At 45.3% G+C, this 16630-nt stretch overlaps 1 protein-coding gene across 2 annotated transcripts in view; it reads right to left on the bottom strand.

Annotated features, from left to right (window-relative positions):
• The window catches only part of CRHR2 (corticotropin releasing hormone receptor 2), a 290812-nt gene that overhangs the window by 17053 nt on the left and 257129 nt on the right, over window positions 1–16630 (bottom strand). For both annotated transcript variants that reach the window (XM_032764679.2, XM_032764680.2), the window contains 3 exons: window positions 15225–15310; window positions 8822–8957; window positions 6450–6491 (listed from right to left, as the gene is read on the bottom strand). In XM_032764679.2, the coding sequence (XP_032620570.1) occupies window positions 6450–6491; window positions 8822–8957; window positions 15225–15310 (264 nt within the window). The remainder of the gene's footprint in view (window positions 1–6449; window positions 6492–8821; window positions 8958–15224; window positions 15311–16630) is intronic.

The following is a 16630-nucleotide window of genomic DNA, read 5'->3' as shown; positions in this document are numbered from 1 at the left end:
TTGCTTAATCCAACTGTAACTACAAGATTTTAGGCTACAGATGAGTTTCTGCCACTTGCCTTCCCTCTTCTAACTTACAAGAGAACTTGCTTAGGGGGCTAGAGTACGTGATTTATGAGGAGAGGCTGAGGGAACTGGGATTGTTTAGTCTGCAGAAGAGAAGAATTAGGAGGGATTTGATAGCTGCTTTCAACTACACCTCTACCCTCATATAATGCAACCCAATATAACATGAATTCAGATATAATGTGGTAGAGCAGCACTCAGGGGAGGAGGGGGCAGGGCTGCGTGCTCCGGCGGATCAGAGTAAGTTCGATATAACGTGGTTTCACCTATAATGCAGTAAGATTTTTTGGCTCCCGAGCACAGCGTTATATCGTGGTAGAGGTGTACCTGAGAGAGGGTTCCAAAGAGGATGGATCTAGACTGTTCTCAGTGGTACCTGATGACAGAACAAGAAGTAATGGTCTCAAGTTGCAGTGGTTGGATATTAGGAAAAACTATTTCACTAGGAGGGTGGTGAAGCACTGGAATGGGTTAGCTAGGAAGGTGGTGGAATCTCCTTCCTTGGAGGTTTTTAAGGTCAGGCTTGCAAAGCCCTAGCTGGGATGATTTAGTTGGAGATTGGTCCTGCTTTGAGCAAGGGGTTGGACTAGATGACCTCCTGAGGTCCCTTCCAACCCTGATAGTCTATGATTCTATGAACTTGCTTTTCTTAAGAAGCTTCTGGATTCTGGCTGTTATTTGGGCAACCCTGGCAGGCCCTCCTTGGAGGCAAGGGAAATTCACTTCTGGCGTCTGATCAAAGGCAGAAGGGAGACTCAAGGTACTGGATCACTCAGTCCCAGAGAGCTCCTAGGAGGCAACCTGTAATGAGCAAGGTGCACAAGAAAACCTCATGGCCTCAAGAAGTGGCCATATGGATCACCAAAAGCTGCACTGTACCTGAGTCCATTTTATTTTCCATTAGGGATTTATGGTTGGCCCACTTGTTATTCTTATAGTTTGTGGTAGAGTAGTGCCAGAGTGTTAGGTGCCGTACAGACACAGAGTAAGAGACAGTCCCTACCCCAAAAGGCTGATGGTTTAAACAGACAAGGCAGACAGAGGGAGAGAGAAAGGATGTATCCATTTTTAGTATCCATAGTTCCCCAACATTATGCCTTTCACATTTAACATCAATTAATATAGTAAAATGAACAGAAGGCTGAATTGAAATGTCATTTTAACTGGCTTTTTAAAACTACATTTGAACAAAGAATGAGTTTGGAGAGAAGAGATGAGCAAAAATAAGCATCACTTAAACTTCCTTTTCTAGCAAACCTTTGCTAAACTGTGCCCAGGATTATCTGGGCAGAAGATTGCCACAAAGCACAGAAAGGCTCAGCTTTGAGAAATATAGACCCCAATCCAGTTTTGATGATACTAGTGTAAATCTGCAGTAATTTTACTACAGTCAACAGCGTTACTCCAGATTGACTCCGGAGTAACAAAGGCAGAACTTGTCCCCAGATGAATAAGGCATGCAAAGATGTGCCTTTCTTTGCAAGCAGTGAGACCATCCTCCAAACAGGCACAAAAAGACCCTCATTTTAAATTCTTTCTCAGAATAATCCCAAACACTCTCTAAGTTTGGAAATGTTGCAGCTGATGTTTGAAAGGATGGAGTGGAGAGACCACATTCTGTGAGCCTTTTCTCTATGATCTTTCCAGGGGTGTCTGGGGAATGAAGAAACAGCTAGAAGAGCTGTGAAAATTACCAGGAAAGCCTACAGCAGGGAGAGAGACGGATAATACAAGTAATTGCACAAAGTACTACTGGTGAGGAAGGAGCATCTATCTGCAGGCACTCTGGAGAGTACTACAGGACCAAAGCAATATCCAGTACTTGTAAAGCAGACAGGATTTAGGAGTGATTAAACTTGGGATGAAATGATTTCAGGTGAAGAGTCTAAGAGACCAACAGACACCACCATAACCACTTCAGCATCCAGCTTTGTATTCAAACACATAACACATCTAGCCTGATAAATCCCCTTTCAGCTGGCAAGTTTCACAGATGACAGATTGTCACCAAGTCAGGGACTTCAATCATTTTATCTCCAGTCCATATTGCTTGAGAATCGCTACAGATAGTCAGTAGTACATCAGTACCCCGTGGGGACAAAGGAACAGATCAGAACATGGATTTGCAAGAGCTTTAAAACAATGATTTTTCCATACTTCTGTCGTTGCTAAAAGTGGGCTTGGCGATCTAAGGGATGGATTGTTTGTTGGATACAATAAGGCTCCCAATACCATAGTGTCTGGGCAAGAATGGGCACACACAACCTTTTGAGCTGTGGTACTGTAAGTCCTATCAGTCACAGAAAGCAATGTAGCAATCCAGCAGGGCACAAACTGACATTTAAAAAGGCATAGGGCTTGTCCGTATGGAGAAATGGACTGCATTAGCTATTCTGGAATAACTTTTGGCAGGGACACATAATTCTGGAAAAAAAAGTTCATTTTATTTCAGAATAATTGCTCCGCTTTGGATATGCATTAATTATTCTGGAATTAAGTGACTTTTATTCCAAAAGAGAATGTCCACATGGGAAGCTATTCCAGAATAGTTGATTCCACAGTAGTTTTCCTGGTCAATTCCCCCGTATAAACAAGCTTACATATAGCAATTGAGAATGAGGTTCTAAAGCAGAGGTCACTGAAAAGAGAGGTGGGTGCAGCAACACCACAAGATTAATGAAGGCGGTAATTAATATCAATCAAATGAGCAACCAGTGTGGGCATGTTTTTGGTCTCAGTAAAGTGGTGTAGCTCCGCCAGTTTGAATGGAGTTCCTTTGATCTACACTGGGGTAAATATGACACACTAAATATGTGAATGATGTCAGAAGAATGCAAACCATATATCTGTATTTCCATTCTTACGCCATTATTTCTGTTCACGTGCACTGAGAAATATTACATTTCTACAGTAGACGTGAATAATGTTGATATCAAGGTGTGGCCAATACAATATAGCAGTATGTGATATTACTTTCTGTCACGGTTTAGACATGGAAGGGGTTAATCATAAGCATATAAATACACAGCAAAAAAAAATGCATCACAGAGAGTATAGTCTAACACATGAAAAATTAGCATACGTTTGAAAAGCGGACTATCTTTTGGCAATGATTAAGCCAACTTGCTAAGGCATTGAGATTCAAATTGTTCCAACTGCACTGCAGCTTTTGAAAGCCTAAACCTATCAAACAGCTTTACCAATAATGTTTTTCTAGATCCGGATTTAAATAATGGACAATAAAAATTCAGAAAGCAGGTATAATAGCTATCTTTGAAAAGAAGCTTTCTTAAGAAGATTTCAAAGAACTGAAACACGCATTATGCAGTCAAGGTGGCAAGACGGATGCATGTTGAATTTCTAACACGACTGGAAAGAAATCTATTGGACTGGATCATGGAACAATATATTATGTGTCCGGTTTTACATTATATATTCTTCCATCCTTTCCCTTCCCTCATCCTCTTATCTATACTTACAATATATAGGGCTAAATTATGCTCTCAGATGTATATAAAAGGTTTCCCTTGATCTCAAATCAACGAGAGCCTTACTTATATCCCAGGGCTCAATTCTATTCACAGCAGGAAATTCTGTGGGGTGTTATACAATTCTTACTGCTGCTACAGAATGAATGTAGTATCCATAAGTGTCAACAAGCACCTAAGATGCTAGTGCTTGACTATCCTAATAAAGGAGTGTGGTTTCCAGAAAGGTGGGAAGATTACAGGGATGACTACCACAGTGAAGTCGCCTCAGGTTAGGATTTGCCTGCCCTCTTTAAAACAGATACAGTATGAGCTTAACTGGCTCATAGCGGACATCAGCAGGTCAATTTTGCCCAGTTTCAGAGTCACCAAGCACCACTGAGCTCCACTCTTTCAAATATTCTATGAGAAACAAGCTCACCTGTGATTCTTTTCATGAGCACAAATTATTTCAGGGAGTGGCTGGAATAAACAATGTGGAAAGAGGTGCATTTGGCTTCCTTGTCAACAGGGGAGTTCTTCGCCTAGCTTGTGATTGTACATATTCCCTAGCTAACTTTGAGGCGTGAATGTAAAACTGCATTTCTAGTATCAATCACCACATCTTTGGGCTCATCTGACCATTAACCCCCGCCCCAACCTAAAATAAAGCTGAACCAATGGCTCAGAGCAGCTGCCATTTGGATAATGAAAAGTGATTATCTACAAGAGGAGGTAAAAAAGGAAGAAATAAAAGGATCAAGGATGAGCTGACTTGCACAGAATGAAGTAATTTAATAGAATGGAAGAGAATCCGCTCTCATAGGTGGATTGAAAGTGCAGGGCATCAAAGTGTGATCGCACGGTGGGTCCTTTCAGCAACAAATGGATTACACTCTGCCGCACATTGAATGGCATTTTTTTCCCATCTGTGACACCCTTTTAATAGATCAAGTGGAATTGAATTCAAGTTAATAGAAGCCTGAACTATTTTTCATTTTATTGGATAATGCCAAGCACAAATGAATGGAGAATGCTTGCACAAAGCGGAATAAGGGGTGTGAAAAGATCTGATGGATGGCATGCCTGCCGGAGAAGGGAAAGCATCTCACACACTGGCTTGACAACTCAGGCCCTCCCACAGCCTAGGTGGCATGGCACTGCTGACAAGCTAGTTTTCTGATAAGCCTTTCTGTTCACAAAGAGGCACTGCTGTATCCCTACTGCAAAATGCTGCAACTGATGCGGCATGCTCTAGTATGTCCATGCAATGGAATCCCAAAGAGGCTCTTGAGCACTAGTGGCAAATATGAATACGTCTTGTAATTCTCGCTCGTATCTAGGTTGGCTATGCTGCTTGGAACCTTCCGTTTCAAATGAAAAGTTTGCATTTGTCATATAACAACACCTCACCTTTATGTCGCACATTTCATTGTTAGATCTCAAAGCACTTTACAGTGTGGAAGTCAGTATCATTATCTAACCTGGTCTATGTTACATCTCACAAGGAGACAGCTAGGAAGCCCACTGGGATTAGGCAGTCAAAAACAAGGCACACATGGGAGTCATAAAAAGACACAGAAACTCAGACAGGGACCCTAGTACTGATGAGCCATAGTTGGGAAAAACACAGATCTGGAAAGCACACCTGAACTGGCAATACACAGCTATCAAGACATACAGAGAAGTATATGGTAGCTCTTCTGGGGCCAGGTCATCCTTGGTGTTAGCCCACTGAAATGAATGGAGTTACAGGAGGAGTGAATTTGGCTCAGGTTCTGGAAAAAGATCTTGGAACCCTGCTATAGAGAAGATGCATCTTTGACCATGCAATATTGCTCCCACCGCTAGAAAACTGAAATATCCCCAAAATAATCTGCTAAAACAAATCACAGCAAGGACTGCTCACCTGCTCCTAGTCCAGTCCATAGCGTGGAAAGCTACTGGGATATGCATGGCAATGGTAACATAGTGCACCAATCAGTGGGAGTCTGGGGAGTTTAATGAAATCAGTGGGCCAGCTTCCATGTTCTTACTGCAGTGATAAGAACAGGCCACTGTGACCCCCTGGAGAATTTGCCCTGTGCAGTAGCAGCATAAAGTTGTCATACATAGTCCAACAGTGATAGAAGAATATACTTTTATGCACAATGCATAATTAATCTGTGAAACTCATTGCCTAAAGATGTTACTGAGGCCAAAAACTTAGCTGTATTCAATAAAGGATTACATAGATTAATATGAATAGTGAGATCATCCACCATTAGAGTAGGCAGGATAAGAAAAAAATGGAGAAACCATCATACTTCAGGGCCTAAGTCAGCCACTAACTGATGGGAGTTAGTAAGAAACTTCCTGTATGGGCAGCTTATTCCACAATTGTTCATTATGGGTTGCCCCCTTGCTCACCATGCTGCTTCCCTCCCTCATCTTCCGCTGAAGCATCTGGTATAGATCACTCAGAGACAGAATACTGGATAAAAAAGACCACTAGACCAGTTCAGTTGGGCAATTCCTATGTGAAACGTGCTGTCATGTACTGTGGATTCTTAACCAATGTGTGGCACAAAAGACATTGAATCACAGTTAAATAAATAAACAACCGTCTATTGAACAAGCTCAGAAGTCATACAGTGAATTAAACGCAATGAATTATTCAAGTGAAGAACAAAACTCAGCATCTATAGGTACGTCAGCATTGCATTAAGGTGTCAACCTCTGTGCGATAAAGGCATTGTAAGCAAAGGGCAAACATGTAGTGGGGTGTAAAGTTCAGAAGCACATCAATGAAGATGTCTTCAAGAGTACCAAAGCTGATCTGCAGTGCAAATGCATTTCATTTCCCTAATGTCGGACTCTCAAGCTGCTTACACTTTATGATAATTAATTGCACTAACAGCGTAGGATGCTACTTACCTCGCCATTCAAGAAGCAGTAAAATACTGACACAAAGAAACCCTGGAAAAAGACCAAAGGAACCATTATTAGATCATTATTTGAATAAAGCATGGTGAAACATGTAGCAAAGTGGGTTTAGATGTGTTCCCGAGTTGTACTGCCGCAATGTCTGACAGAAACTTACCATCCATCTCTGTTTTCTGTTACTGTTCTTAGAGGAAGATGGCTGCAGTTCGTTAGACTTCCTTGGGGTCTGCTTCTGCAGCCACAGTCATGTCGAAGAGCACTTACCAGAGTGGCCCCATTGCTACATAGTAGAGTATGGGGCTCGGAGAGTTAATGACGTAGGGCTGGAGTCTGCCGCCCTCAGGGTATGTCTCTACTGCAACTAAAGATGTGATTCTAGCATGGACAGGTACATCGGTGTAAACTAACAACTTGAGTATATACCCAGTCTCACAAGTGGGCTTGTATTGGGGCAGCTGGCTTGCATGGCAGCCCACGGCACTGTTTTCACTACTATTATAGTCTGTGCTAGCTAGATTAAAGCTAGCACAGGTATTCCCACCTGAGCTGCAATCACACCTTCATTTGCTATGTAGACATACCTATGGTTGTGTTCAGTGGTGCTTTCCTCTGCCACTGCTGTTGGGATTATTCTGGGAATGATGTACTACTCCATTAAGTCACGGCGGTAAAATATCACCCTTAATAAATAAGAATGCATTCAAGATAGCTGATCTAGCTACACAGGGTGAATTCCGTGCTGAGCTGAAGTCAATGCCAAAGCTTCCATTGACTTCAGTGGGCCCAGGATTCCACCCATAGTTATGTAACCATTGATGTTACAAATGGAAAACGCCTATTGGATGACCTGCAATCGCAGCATGAAGTCCCCTGATGCAGGACATAGCAGATAATATACATTTTCTAAAGGAGTACTTTAAATCCCGTTTACTGTCTCAGCTACTATTGTTGTTATTTATTGGAACTGCACTAGCACCTAGGAGCTTCAGTCATGGACCAGGACCCCACCACATGGGCTTTGTACAAACACAGAACAGAGGTTGATTACAGTCCCAATGAGCTGATGATGGTTGCTCTTTCCACGAGAGCATCATGTTATTAAGAGTCCCATTCTGACCAAAAAGGGAATGCGATATCCAAGTGATTATAGGACAATGGCTTACTCCTACTGAAACCGTTGACTTCAGTGTGCACAGAATCTGATCCTTGCTCTAAAAAGTGATAGAGAGAAATATACTATCTAGTGCAATGATTGAGTTTTACTTTTAGCAATGGGGTGTACTACCTCGCATCATAACACAGATTTACTTCCCAGCTGCTCTCTCTTTCACATACCTCTCTGCAGCGTTATTGTCATAAACCGACCATTTCTTCTGCGGGCAGCGAGCATGACCAGGTAAAATATGCAATTTACTTTATACAATGAAAAATGTAGTGAGTCTTATTGCTTAGGAACAAAATCCCTCCTTTAATAGTTTAAAAGGGGCTGTTTTTCTTCTTTGCTTTTGTGCTTCTGTTACTGGAGTGACACTTTGGGCTTCAAATACAAATATGAAATCGGTATCCATAGCTGAAAGCTTTAAGAACCCACAGTCATAGACCCTGCCTTTCTGCAGTAGCTCCCAGTCATTGGCACTGGTGTTCTTGGCTGTATCTCTACTTTAGGGACTGATCCCGTGGAAGTCAGTTGCAATACTGAACTTAGGCCCCTAGTCAGGAAGATGAATACAGCTGCAGTGAAGTGCTTAAAATGAGGCATGTGCTGAAGTGCCTTCCTGAATCGAGGGTTCAATGACGAGTCTGTGTGCTGGACCCAGAGCGCTGTTACTACTTCTGCTCATTGCCCATTCAAACCTGATCCTGTTCCCATCACAGTCGCGGCAAAACTCCCACTGACTTCGGTGACAGGAAAACACAGTCTTCAGGGGTGCATGCTCCAATCAGCCACAAAGTTTGGGATGGACCAAGTTCCAGGGCAGATTAGAGCATGCGCCATTGTAAGAGAAGTGGGGCAGGACTCCGGTTGGTACAACCAAGTTCTTGATCAAGTGAACTCATGCTTACTTAACAGGAGGTCTCTGCCACATGCGACATACCCGATACAACCATACGTCATTAAAACAAACAAGCATTAAAAGAAAATGACTAATTATATGTATTGCAATGGCACCCAGTAGCCCCAGGCACTGTACAAAGACAAAAGCAAAAGATTACATGCTAAGTCAATGAGGTTACATGCTAAGTCAATCTGTTTCAAGAGTTATTTCTACTAAGCGGTTCTCATTGCCCCAAGCTTCGCAGCCAAGAGCATTTGGGATCCCTTGAGCAGTGCCCAATACTTGTGATTAAGCGTTCTCTCCTACCTGAAAAGATTGCAAGAAGGAATTGAAGTAGATGAAGACTATCTGGGAAATGTCGTCTTCACCGGGGTTGACAAAGAAAAGCATGTAGGTAATACCCAGAAGAGGCAGAAGGACTAACGTAGCCTTTACTGCCTTCCTGCAGGGTGCAAGCAGAGAGGAAAAGTTATTAGGAGAGGAAAACCAGGTTGAGTGATGCAACCCTCAGAGAAACACTCACCCATAGGGAATTACAATGAAGAACTGGACAGAGGAGGCCTGAGACCAGCATAGACCAGGCATGACTCCACAGTGCTTACTGGAGTCACACTGATGTGAGATCAGTATCATCTTTCTATCTTTTCCCAACAGACACTCCTCCCCCTCCTAGAAGTTATTCCCATCTTCTCCAACCCTCACCATGAAGCCCCTCCCTGAATCATTAGCACTCCCTTAACATCCCAGATTCCCCGCTCCAAGCCAGTTCCCCCCTACCTCTACTCTGTCGCCAGGCCACTTCCATGTTTTTCCTCCTCATCAGTTCTCTCCAGTTCCTGCCTTAGACATGCACACTAGGTTGTGCTCCTGTCTGGTTTCCCACCAGTGAGAGCAATGGTGAAGATTGATGAGGCATTTGGGCAGCTGGGAAGTGGTTTGTTTTTGGCTTCTTTCCACACCTGCTCTTCCTAGTGGTGATGGGAAACCCACATAGATATTGGTGCTTCTACTTACCTTCTCAGCGCTGTGAAATGCATTGCAAGGTACGACAGCGAAGTACATGCTACTCTACAGTATGTTTCATGCTTACTACTACATTTACTAGATAGGCGTTGCAAGTTCAATGGGGTTCAACACTGCTAGCAATTAAAGATGGGCCTGGATTGACATCAGGATTGAAACTATTTTGAAGTTCAGAGGAGTTGCTGGGAGGAGTGATTTGGATCCAGTCCCATATTTTGAGCGACATGTATTTTTAGGAGAAATTCCTAAACAGAGTCTAAGAACAGACTGGAATATACGACTGTGATATTCAAGGAAGCTGGCAATAAGCTGTGAAATGATTTGTGGTGGTGAGATTTTGTGACATGATCAAATTACAGTCAGTCTAGTCCAGCAACTTTACACTGTGATTAGTGTTTCATTTCCAGTCTGCTAGTTAATTAAGCAACATGAAATTACTGATTTATAATTATAATATTAAGGGAGATTACAGAGCGTAAATTTAACAGCCAGATTGGATTTGCACGGCTGATAGGGATTTTGAAAACAATATGCAGCTGGTGTTTTTTCCTATCAATCAGATTTCAGGAGCAAAATGCTGTATTTAAACAACTGAGGCCTGGTCTATACTGGGGGGAGGAGGGAATCGATCTAAGTTACGCAACTTCAGCTATGTGAAAAACATAGCTGAAGTCGACGTACTTAGATCTACTTACCGTGGTGTCTTCACTGCGGTAAATCTATGGCTGACGCTCTCCCATCGACTCTGCCTGTACCTCTCGCCCTGGTGGAGCACCGGAGTCGACAGGAGAGCGCTCAGCAGTCGATTTATCAGGGCTAGACTAGATGTGATAAATTGACCCCCGCTGGATCGATTGCTGACCGTCGATCCAGCGGGTAATATAGACAAGCCCTGTATTGGTGACTAGTGCTGGCTATGCACACTCTTACACAGCTCCTGTCGGCACGGTATGTGAGCACCTTACAGTCATTAATGTATTTATCCTCAGAGCACCCCTAAGTGGTAGGGAGCTGGTATTATCCCCTCTAACAGCAGGGAGACTGAGGCATGGAGAGATTAAGTGACTTGCACACTTGCCCAGCACAACCAGGAAGCCCCGGTCAAGCGCCTTAATCACAAGATCATTTCCCCTCCCACCTCCTCTATGACAGGGAGGAATTTGACCACCATCTCCCTAAAATTCCTGAAATAAGGATTAAAATCATCCTTCCACTCGTTGATTTCAGGAACATTTGAGATAAACTGGGGAAAGCCAGATAACAGTGGGTTGAAAACATGGGTTAACGTCTAATCTTGCCCCGGGATTCCAAATGATATGGTCAGATGATGGATTATTGTCTGCCAGGAGACAGGTAAAATCCTTCTATTTGTTGTTGTGAGTCAAACTAGCACTTAACCAGCATGGCATTCCTATGTGTCGTTAAGGTCCTCATAAATGAACTCAAGATAAACAGAAGGCAAAAGGATAATAAAGTAAGAGAAGGACAGGCAGATGGCATGCTCCGTCACCTCAAGGAAATGCTTGTCATTATATACAAGAAAAAAGAATGAGAAGAAAATAAAGAATAACCCATGGCCATTTCTCAGTGAAAAGGAAGGGAAATAGAAATCCTAGCATGTAATAGGGTGCTGAGCCCCTACTCTGATCTGGCACGCAAGAAGTTAACTGTCTATCCCAATTACTGGCAGTGCAGTGTGAGCAGAGGTGAGCAGAGGGCAGGGGGAATGGGAAAGAACAACTGCCACTGCACCAGGTTATGAAATACCATGTGGCTTCTCTGTCTGCTGCTGCTGCTGCTAACCAATGTGACTCAGACTCCTGGCCACAAACCCTTGGGAGAGGCGCTCTGGGAAAGGCTTTTGATCATGCTGGCCATCCCTGCCAGCTAACGCTGCATTCTGAACCAGCGCAGCTCCGCAGTGATACGCGGGCAGCTGGAAACATTCATTACCTCCATTACCTTCTCTCTCTGGACACTCTCTGACCCACTTTCTCAGTCGCACTAGCTAGAAGCCTGAGCACAGTGAACACCCTGAGATTCTTTTCTGGTCTAGTGAGTGATTTCCTTCCAGTACAGGCAGCTCGTGTGCCCATCCAGTATCCTCCCGCTGGTACCTTCTGCTCCTACCTGTTTATTGTATCCACCTGTTGTTTATCATCTTATACTTTGATTGTAAGCACGTTGGGACAGGGGCTGTCTCTTTGGTGTATGTTTGTGCAGCATCTAGCACAATACAGCTGGCTAGGGCCTCTAGATGCTACCACAATACCACTAAACAATATGAATATGGTGCATTCTTCAAGCTTAAGTGACTATTGGGGCAATACTATTAGATATTACTTGTATCGCAGTCAGCGGCGTATTATCGCCTAGGCCAAGAAGGCCTAGGCCTAGGGCGGCAAATTTACAGAGGCGGCAAATTTGCTCATGCCCCCTCCCCAACTCCGCCCCTTCCCCAAATCCCCGGCCGGCCTCGTCCACCAGGCGCGCCGCACTTCCCTCCTTCCTCCCAGGCTTGCTGCATGAAAGCGTTGGGAGGGAGGGAGAAGTGAGTAGCGGCACTCGGAGGAGGCAGAGTAGAGGTGAGCTGGGGCCCCTGGGTGCGGGGAGTAACCCAGGGAGGGCAGGAACCGCTCCCCGCCCCAGCTCACCTCCACTCCACTGCTGCCATCTCCTGAGTTCACTGCAACTCCCCTTCTCCCCCCTCTCTCCCAGGCTTGCTGTGCGAAAGTGCTGGGAGGGAGGGAGAAGTGAGTATCGGCGCGCTCGGGGGATAGTGGAGGTGACCTGGGGCCAGCAGCCACGGGGAGTAACTTTTTGTGGAGGGCAGGAAACCGCTCCCTGCCCCAGTTCACCATCACTCCACCTCCGCCATCCCCCGAGCACGCCACAACTCCCCTTCTCTCCCCTCTCTCCCAGGCTTGCTGTGCGAAAGCGCTGGGAGGGAGGGAGGGAGAAGTGAGTATCGGTGCACTCGGGGGATAGCGGAGGTGACCTGGGGCCGGCAGCCACGGGGAGTAACTTTTCGTGGAGGGCAGGGAACCGCTCCCTGCCCCAGTTCACCATCACTCCACCTCCGCCATCCCCCGAGCACGCCACAACTCCCCTTCTCTCCCCTCTCTCCCAGGCTTGCTGGGCGAAAGCGCTGGGAGGCAGGGAGAAGTGAGTATTGGCGCGCTCGGGGGATAGCGGAGGTGACCTGGGGCCAGCGGCCACGGGGAGTACCTTTTCGTGGGGGGCAGGGAACCGCTCCCTGCCCCAGTTCACCATCACTCCACCTCCGCCACCCCCGAGCACGCCACAACTCCCCTTCTCTCCCCTCTCTCCCAGGCTTGCTGGGCGAAAGCGCTGGGAGGCAGGGAGAAGTGAGTATTGGCGCGCTCGGGGGATAGCGGAGGTGACCTGGGGCCAGCGGCCACGGGGAGTACCTTTTCGTGGGGGGCAGGGAACCGCTCCCTGCCCCAGTTCACCATCACTCCACCTCCGCCACCCCCGAGCACGCCACAACTCCCCTTCTCCCCCCTTCCTCCCAGGCTTGCCGCGGGGGTGGGGGTGGCAATTTTTTGTAGGCCCATGGGTGGCAAATTTGTTAATCCACCAATGATTGCAGTAGCATGTAGGAGCTCCAGTTATGGAGCAGGACCTCACTGGGTGCTGTAAAAACACAGAAGAAAAAGACAGTCCCTGCTGCCGAAGTTCCAAGTGTAAGAAAAGAGGCAACAGGCGCATAATAATCATAGTACCTAGCTCTTACATAGTGCTTGTCACCAGTACATCTCAACGTGCTTTACAGAGGCAGTATCATTCTCTCTATTTTATAGATGGGGAAACTGAGGCACAAAGCAGCAAGGTGACTAGTCCAAAGTCACCCAGCAGGTCAAGCATAGGACCCAGGTCTCTTGAATCTCAGCCCAGTTCTCTCTCTACAGACAGACAGGGAGCACAAGGAAACAATGCTGGTTAGCACGCTAGGCAGTGTTCTCAACCCACAGCTGCCTAACCGTTTAAAAAGGGCAGTTCTGTTATGACGTTACTGCTGTGAAGTTTAAAAGATTAGGTGAAACATGAGGGACCCCACTGCACTGCATGAGGCTTGCAAGAAATGTAAATGGCTTTTTATTCAGAATGTGCAGAAGCAGCTTTGCAGCTTCTTGAAAACAGTTTGTAACAAAAATCTGATCATCACCACTTGTGCAGGGATAAAGCCAGCTCCTCTTAGTTAAGCTGGCTGGGAATGTTTTTACATGCCCCACCCTTCACCCCAGGGACAGCAAGGAGTTGAGATCTCAGTCTTTCTCCCCTTTTGGTTTTGGAACTACTGCATGAGGCATGAGCAGGGAGAATAGAATTTTTTTCTACCATGGGCTTCATTTTTCAGTGAATGTGCAGAGGGGAACCGAAGCAAGAGCATCAGGCCAGTGCCTTAATCTCACAGTTTACCCTGAAACCATGTTTCAAGGACAGAAGCAAAAGGAAAGCAGTGGATAAGACACTAAAGCCACGTTACTCAGGCAAAGCTCCCTTCCAAGACACAAGCAGGCCAGTTTACAGACTTCAGGGTTCAGCGCTCAGCTTGGGAACCTGAGATTTCACACAGTAGTGACAGGTGACTTTGGGAGTCCCAGTTGTGCCTGCAGAGCTTGGGAGACCTGCATAACCATACGAGATCTCACTCTGTACTCTAAAGGTCCAGTCTTAGAAGGTGTTCAAGTCGACATTTCCTGCAAAGTGCTTACGGCCTCTACATTGCCCCTAGTATGTGGATGTACAGTAATCTGTGGGCATGAACAGAAACATCTGTCTACCTACTTGATCCGTGGGCTCAAGACTATGACCCAATGCTGTACTCCTTGTTTCCCCCCAAATGCCTATTGCCTTCGCTGGGAATTTTGGAATGCAGAAAAGGGATCTGAATTTGTGCCTGCACATCAACTATTTATTTGGCAGTCAAAGTATTATTACATGCACCCACAAAATTGTGTGCATAAGCGGAGAGGCAATTTGGTACAGGTTGCGCATTTCTACACTCATCAGTCAACTAAGATCCATAAATATTCTAGTCCTCAGTGTAGTGGATTACAGAAAAATGTCATTTGTATAACTATTGTAATATATTTTGAAACCGGTAGTTAAATGCTCTCCTCCCATGAACCAATCATATTTTACCGTAGAGGAAAAAATGGCCTTCTTGATGTATCACTTTTGCACCAGACTGACCTAGCTCGTGACATTGGGCCAAATTCTGAAATAGTTACCTTTGCATATGTACAGTAGAGGCACATGAGCACCCTGAAGCATGTAAACAAGTCAGGAGATGCAACAGCGCATATCTATCTGCACATAAATCCCAGCTGGGTGCACCTGATTTCATCCACGCACATAATTGGAATGGGTGCAAGAATGTATGCAAATTTCTGTAGATGCATTTAAAAAAAAAACCCTGAAAATAACCTGCCCCATGAACAATGATATTGTGCCCTAGCGGGGCATGCCTAAAGTATAAGGAGATACAGTTACCAAGCCTAGGTGCACAACCCTAAAACACAAAGGCAGAACGTCGGGGCAAGTGGTGAAGTATGCAGTGTTTTAGGTGTCTAATAAATAAAACCCCACAGTGTACATACTGCATAGAGGAGGTCAGAAGATTTCTTATAACAATTGTGAAAAGCACTGGCCAACTTACCTGTATTGTATTGTTTCTGAAGTCGTTGAAGCTCTCAGTTTTGTCATTAAAATCCTAACAATGTTAAATAGAAATACAAAATTTATCTGGAAAAGGGAAAGGAAAAGAGCAATGAGCTAAAACTGGAGTTAAAAAATGAGATATACAGAGAAGAGACATCAATAGTCTTTTACAGTGAGTCTGATCCTCCTGAAGTCAGTGGGAGTTTAGCCACTGACTTCAATGGGGCTGGGATTTCCCACATAAAATCAGTGCGCATGCAGTCTAGTCACTTTTGGACAGCAGAAGTAGGTGCCATCTGACAAGAGTTTGTGAACCCGACTGTGAGGCCATGAGTTCTTCCTGAGGCCATGCTGGTCCAACCCTCTCACGCCACCCCACCCCCAACAAACAGAACCATTCCAGCCAGCTGGGATGCCAGGAACTAGTCAGGAATCTGGATGGGAGGCTACAGAGCTATTTTCTAAGCCTGTAAACTCTTCCTTCCCTTCACAAGCCTGCTTTCTGCAGGAGTATCATGTCTGAGCTTGATACAGATCTGGAAATACCTAGAAATCAGGCCTGATAGGCCTTGGCTACACCGGCGCTTTACAGCACTGCAACTTTCTCGCTCAGGGGTGTGAAAAAACACACCCCTGAGCGCAGCAAGTTACAGCGCTGCAAAGCGCCAGTGTAAACACTGTCCCAGCGCTGGAAGCGTGCCTTCCAGCGCTGCAAGGTATTTTCCCCATGGTGAGGTGGAGTACCTGCAGTGCTCGGAGAGCTCTCTCCCAGCGCTGGCGCCGCGACCACACTCGCACTTCAAAGCACTGCCGCGGGAGCACTCCTGCGGCAGCGCTTTGGAGTTTCGAGTGTAGCCAAGCACCATACATTTTCATACATATTAAGGGACTAGAAGCACTGCAGTATTTGGACTCAGAGTAAGAGACCAAGGACAATGCTGCAGTGACCTCATACAGGATGTACCTGAAAAGTAAAATATTAAACAACAAATCTTCCCAAAATATCAGTGCAAAGCTTTTATAGTGCTCCACTTTAGAAAGTTTTCAGCCAGTCACAAAATACAGTTTTCCTGATTTCGATCTCACTTATACAAGCTTTACGCTGGTTCAACCCACAGACTCCAGTGGATTCACTCCTCATCGACAGTGGTTATTGTTGTGGTGGCTAGAAACCTCAGTGATGGACCAGGACCCAGTTGTGCTAGGTGTAATACAAGCACCGAACAAAAAGACATCCTCTGAAGCATCAGAGATGGCCACAGCGAGGGATAGGGCACTGGTGGGGTGGACTGATGATCTGAGATGATACCGAAAATTCTCTCTCTCGGGTATTTGGCTGGTTGTTTCTTGCTCACATGCTCAGGGTCAAACTGATCGCCATGTGTGAGGTCAGGAAGGAATTTT

This window comes from Chelonoidis abingdonii, chromosome 2 (assembly GCF_003597395.2).
Source record: "Chelonoidis abingdonii isolate Lonesome George chromosome 2, CheloAbing_2.0, whole genome shotgun sequence".
Lineage (NCBI taxonomy): Eukaryota > Metazoa > Chordata > Testudines > Testudinidae > Chelonoidis > Chelonoidis abingdonii.
The sequence above is the reverse complement of the archived record's forward strand: the minus strand, read 5'-3'. Positions and strand labels throughout refer to the sequence as shown.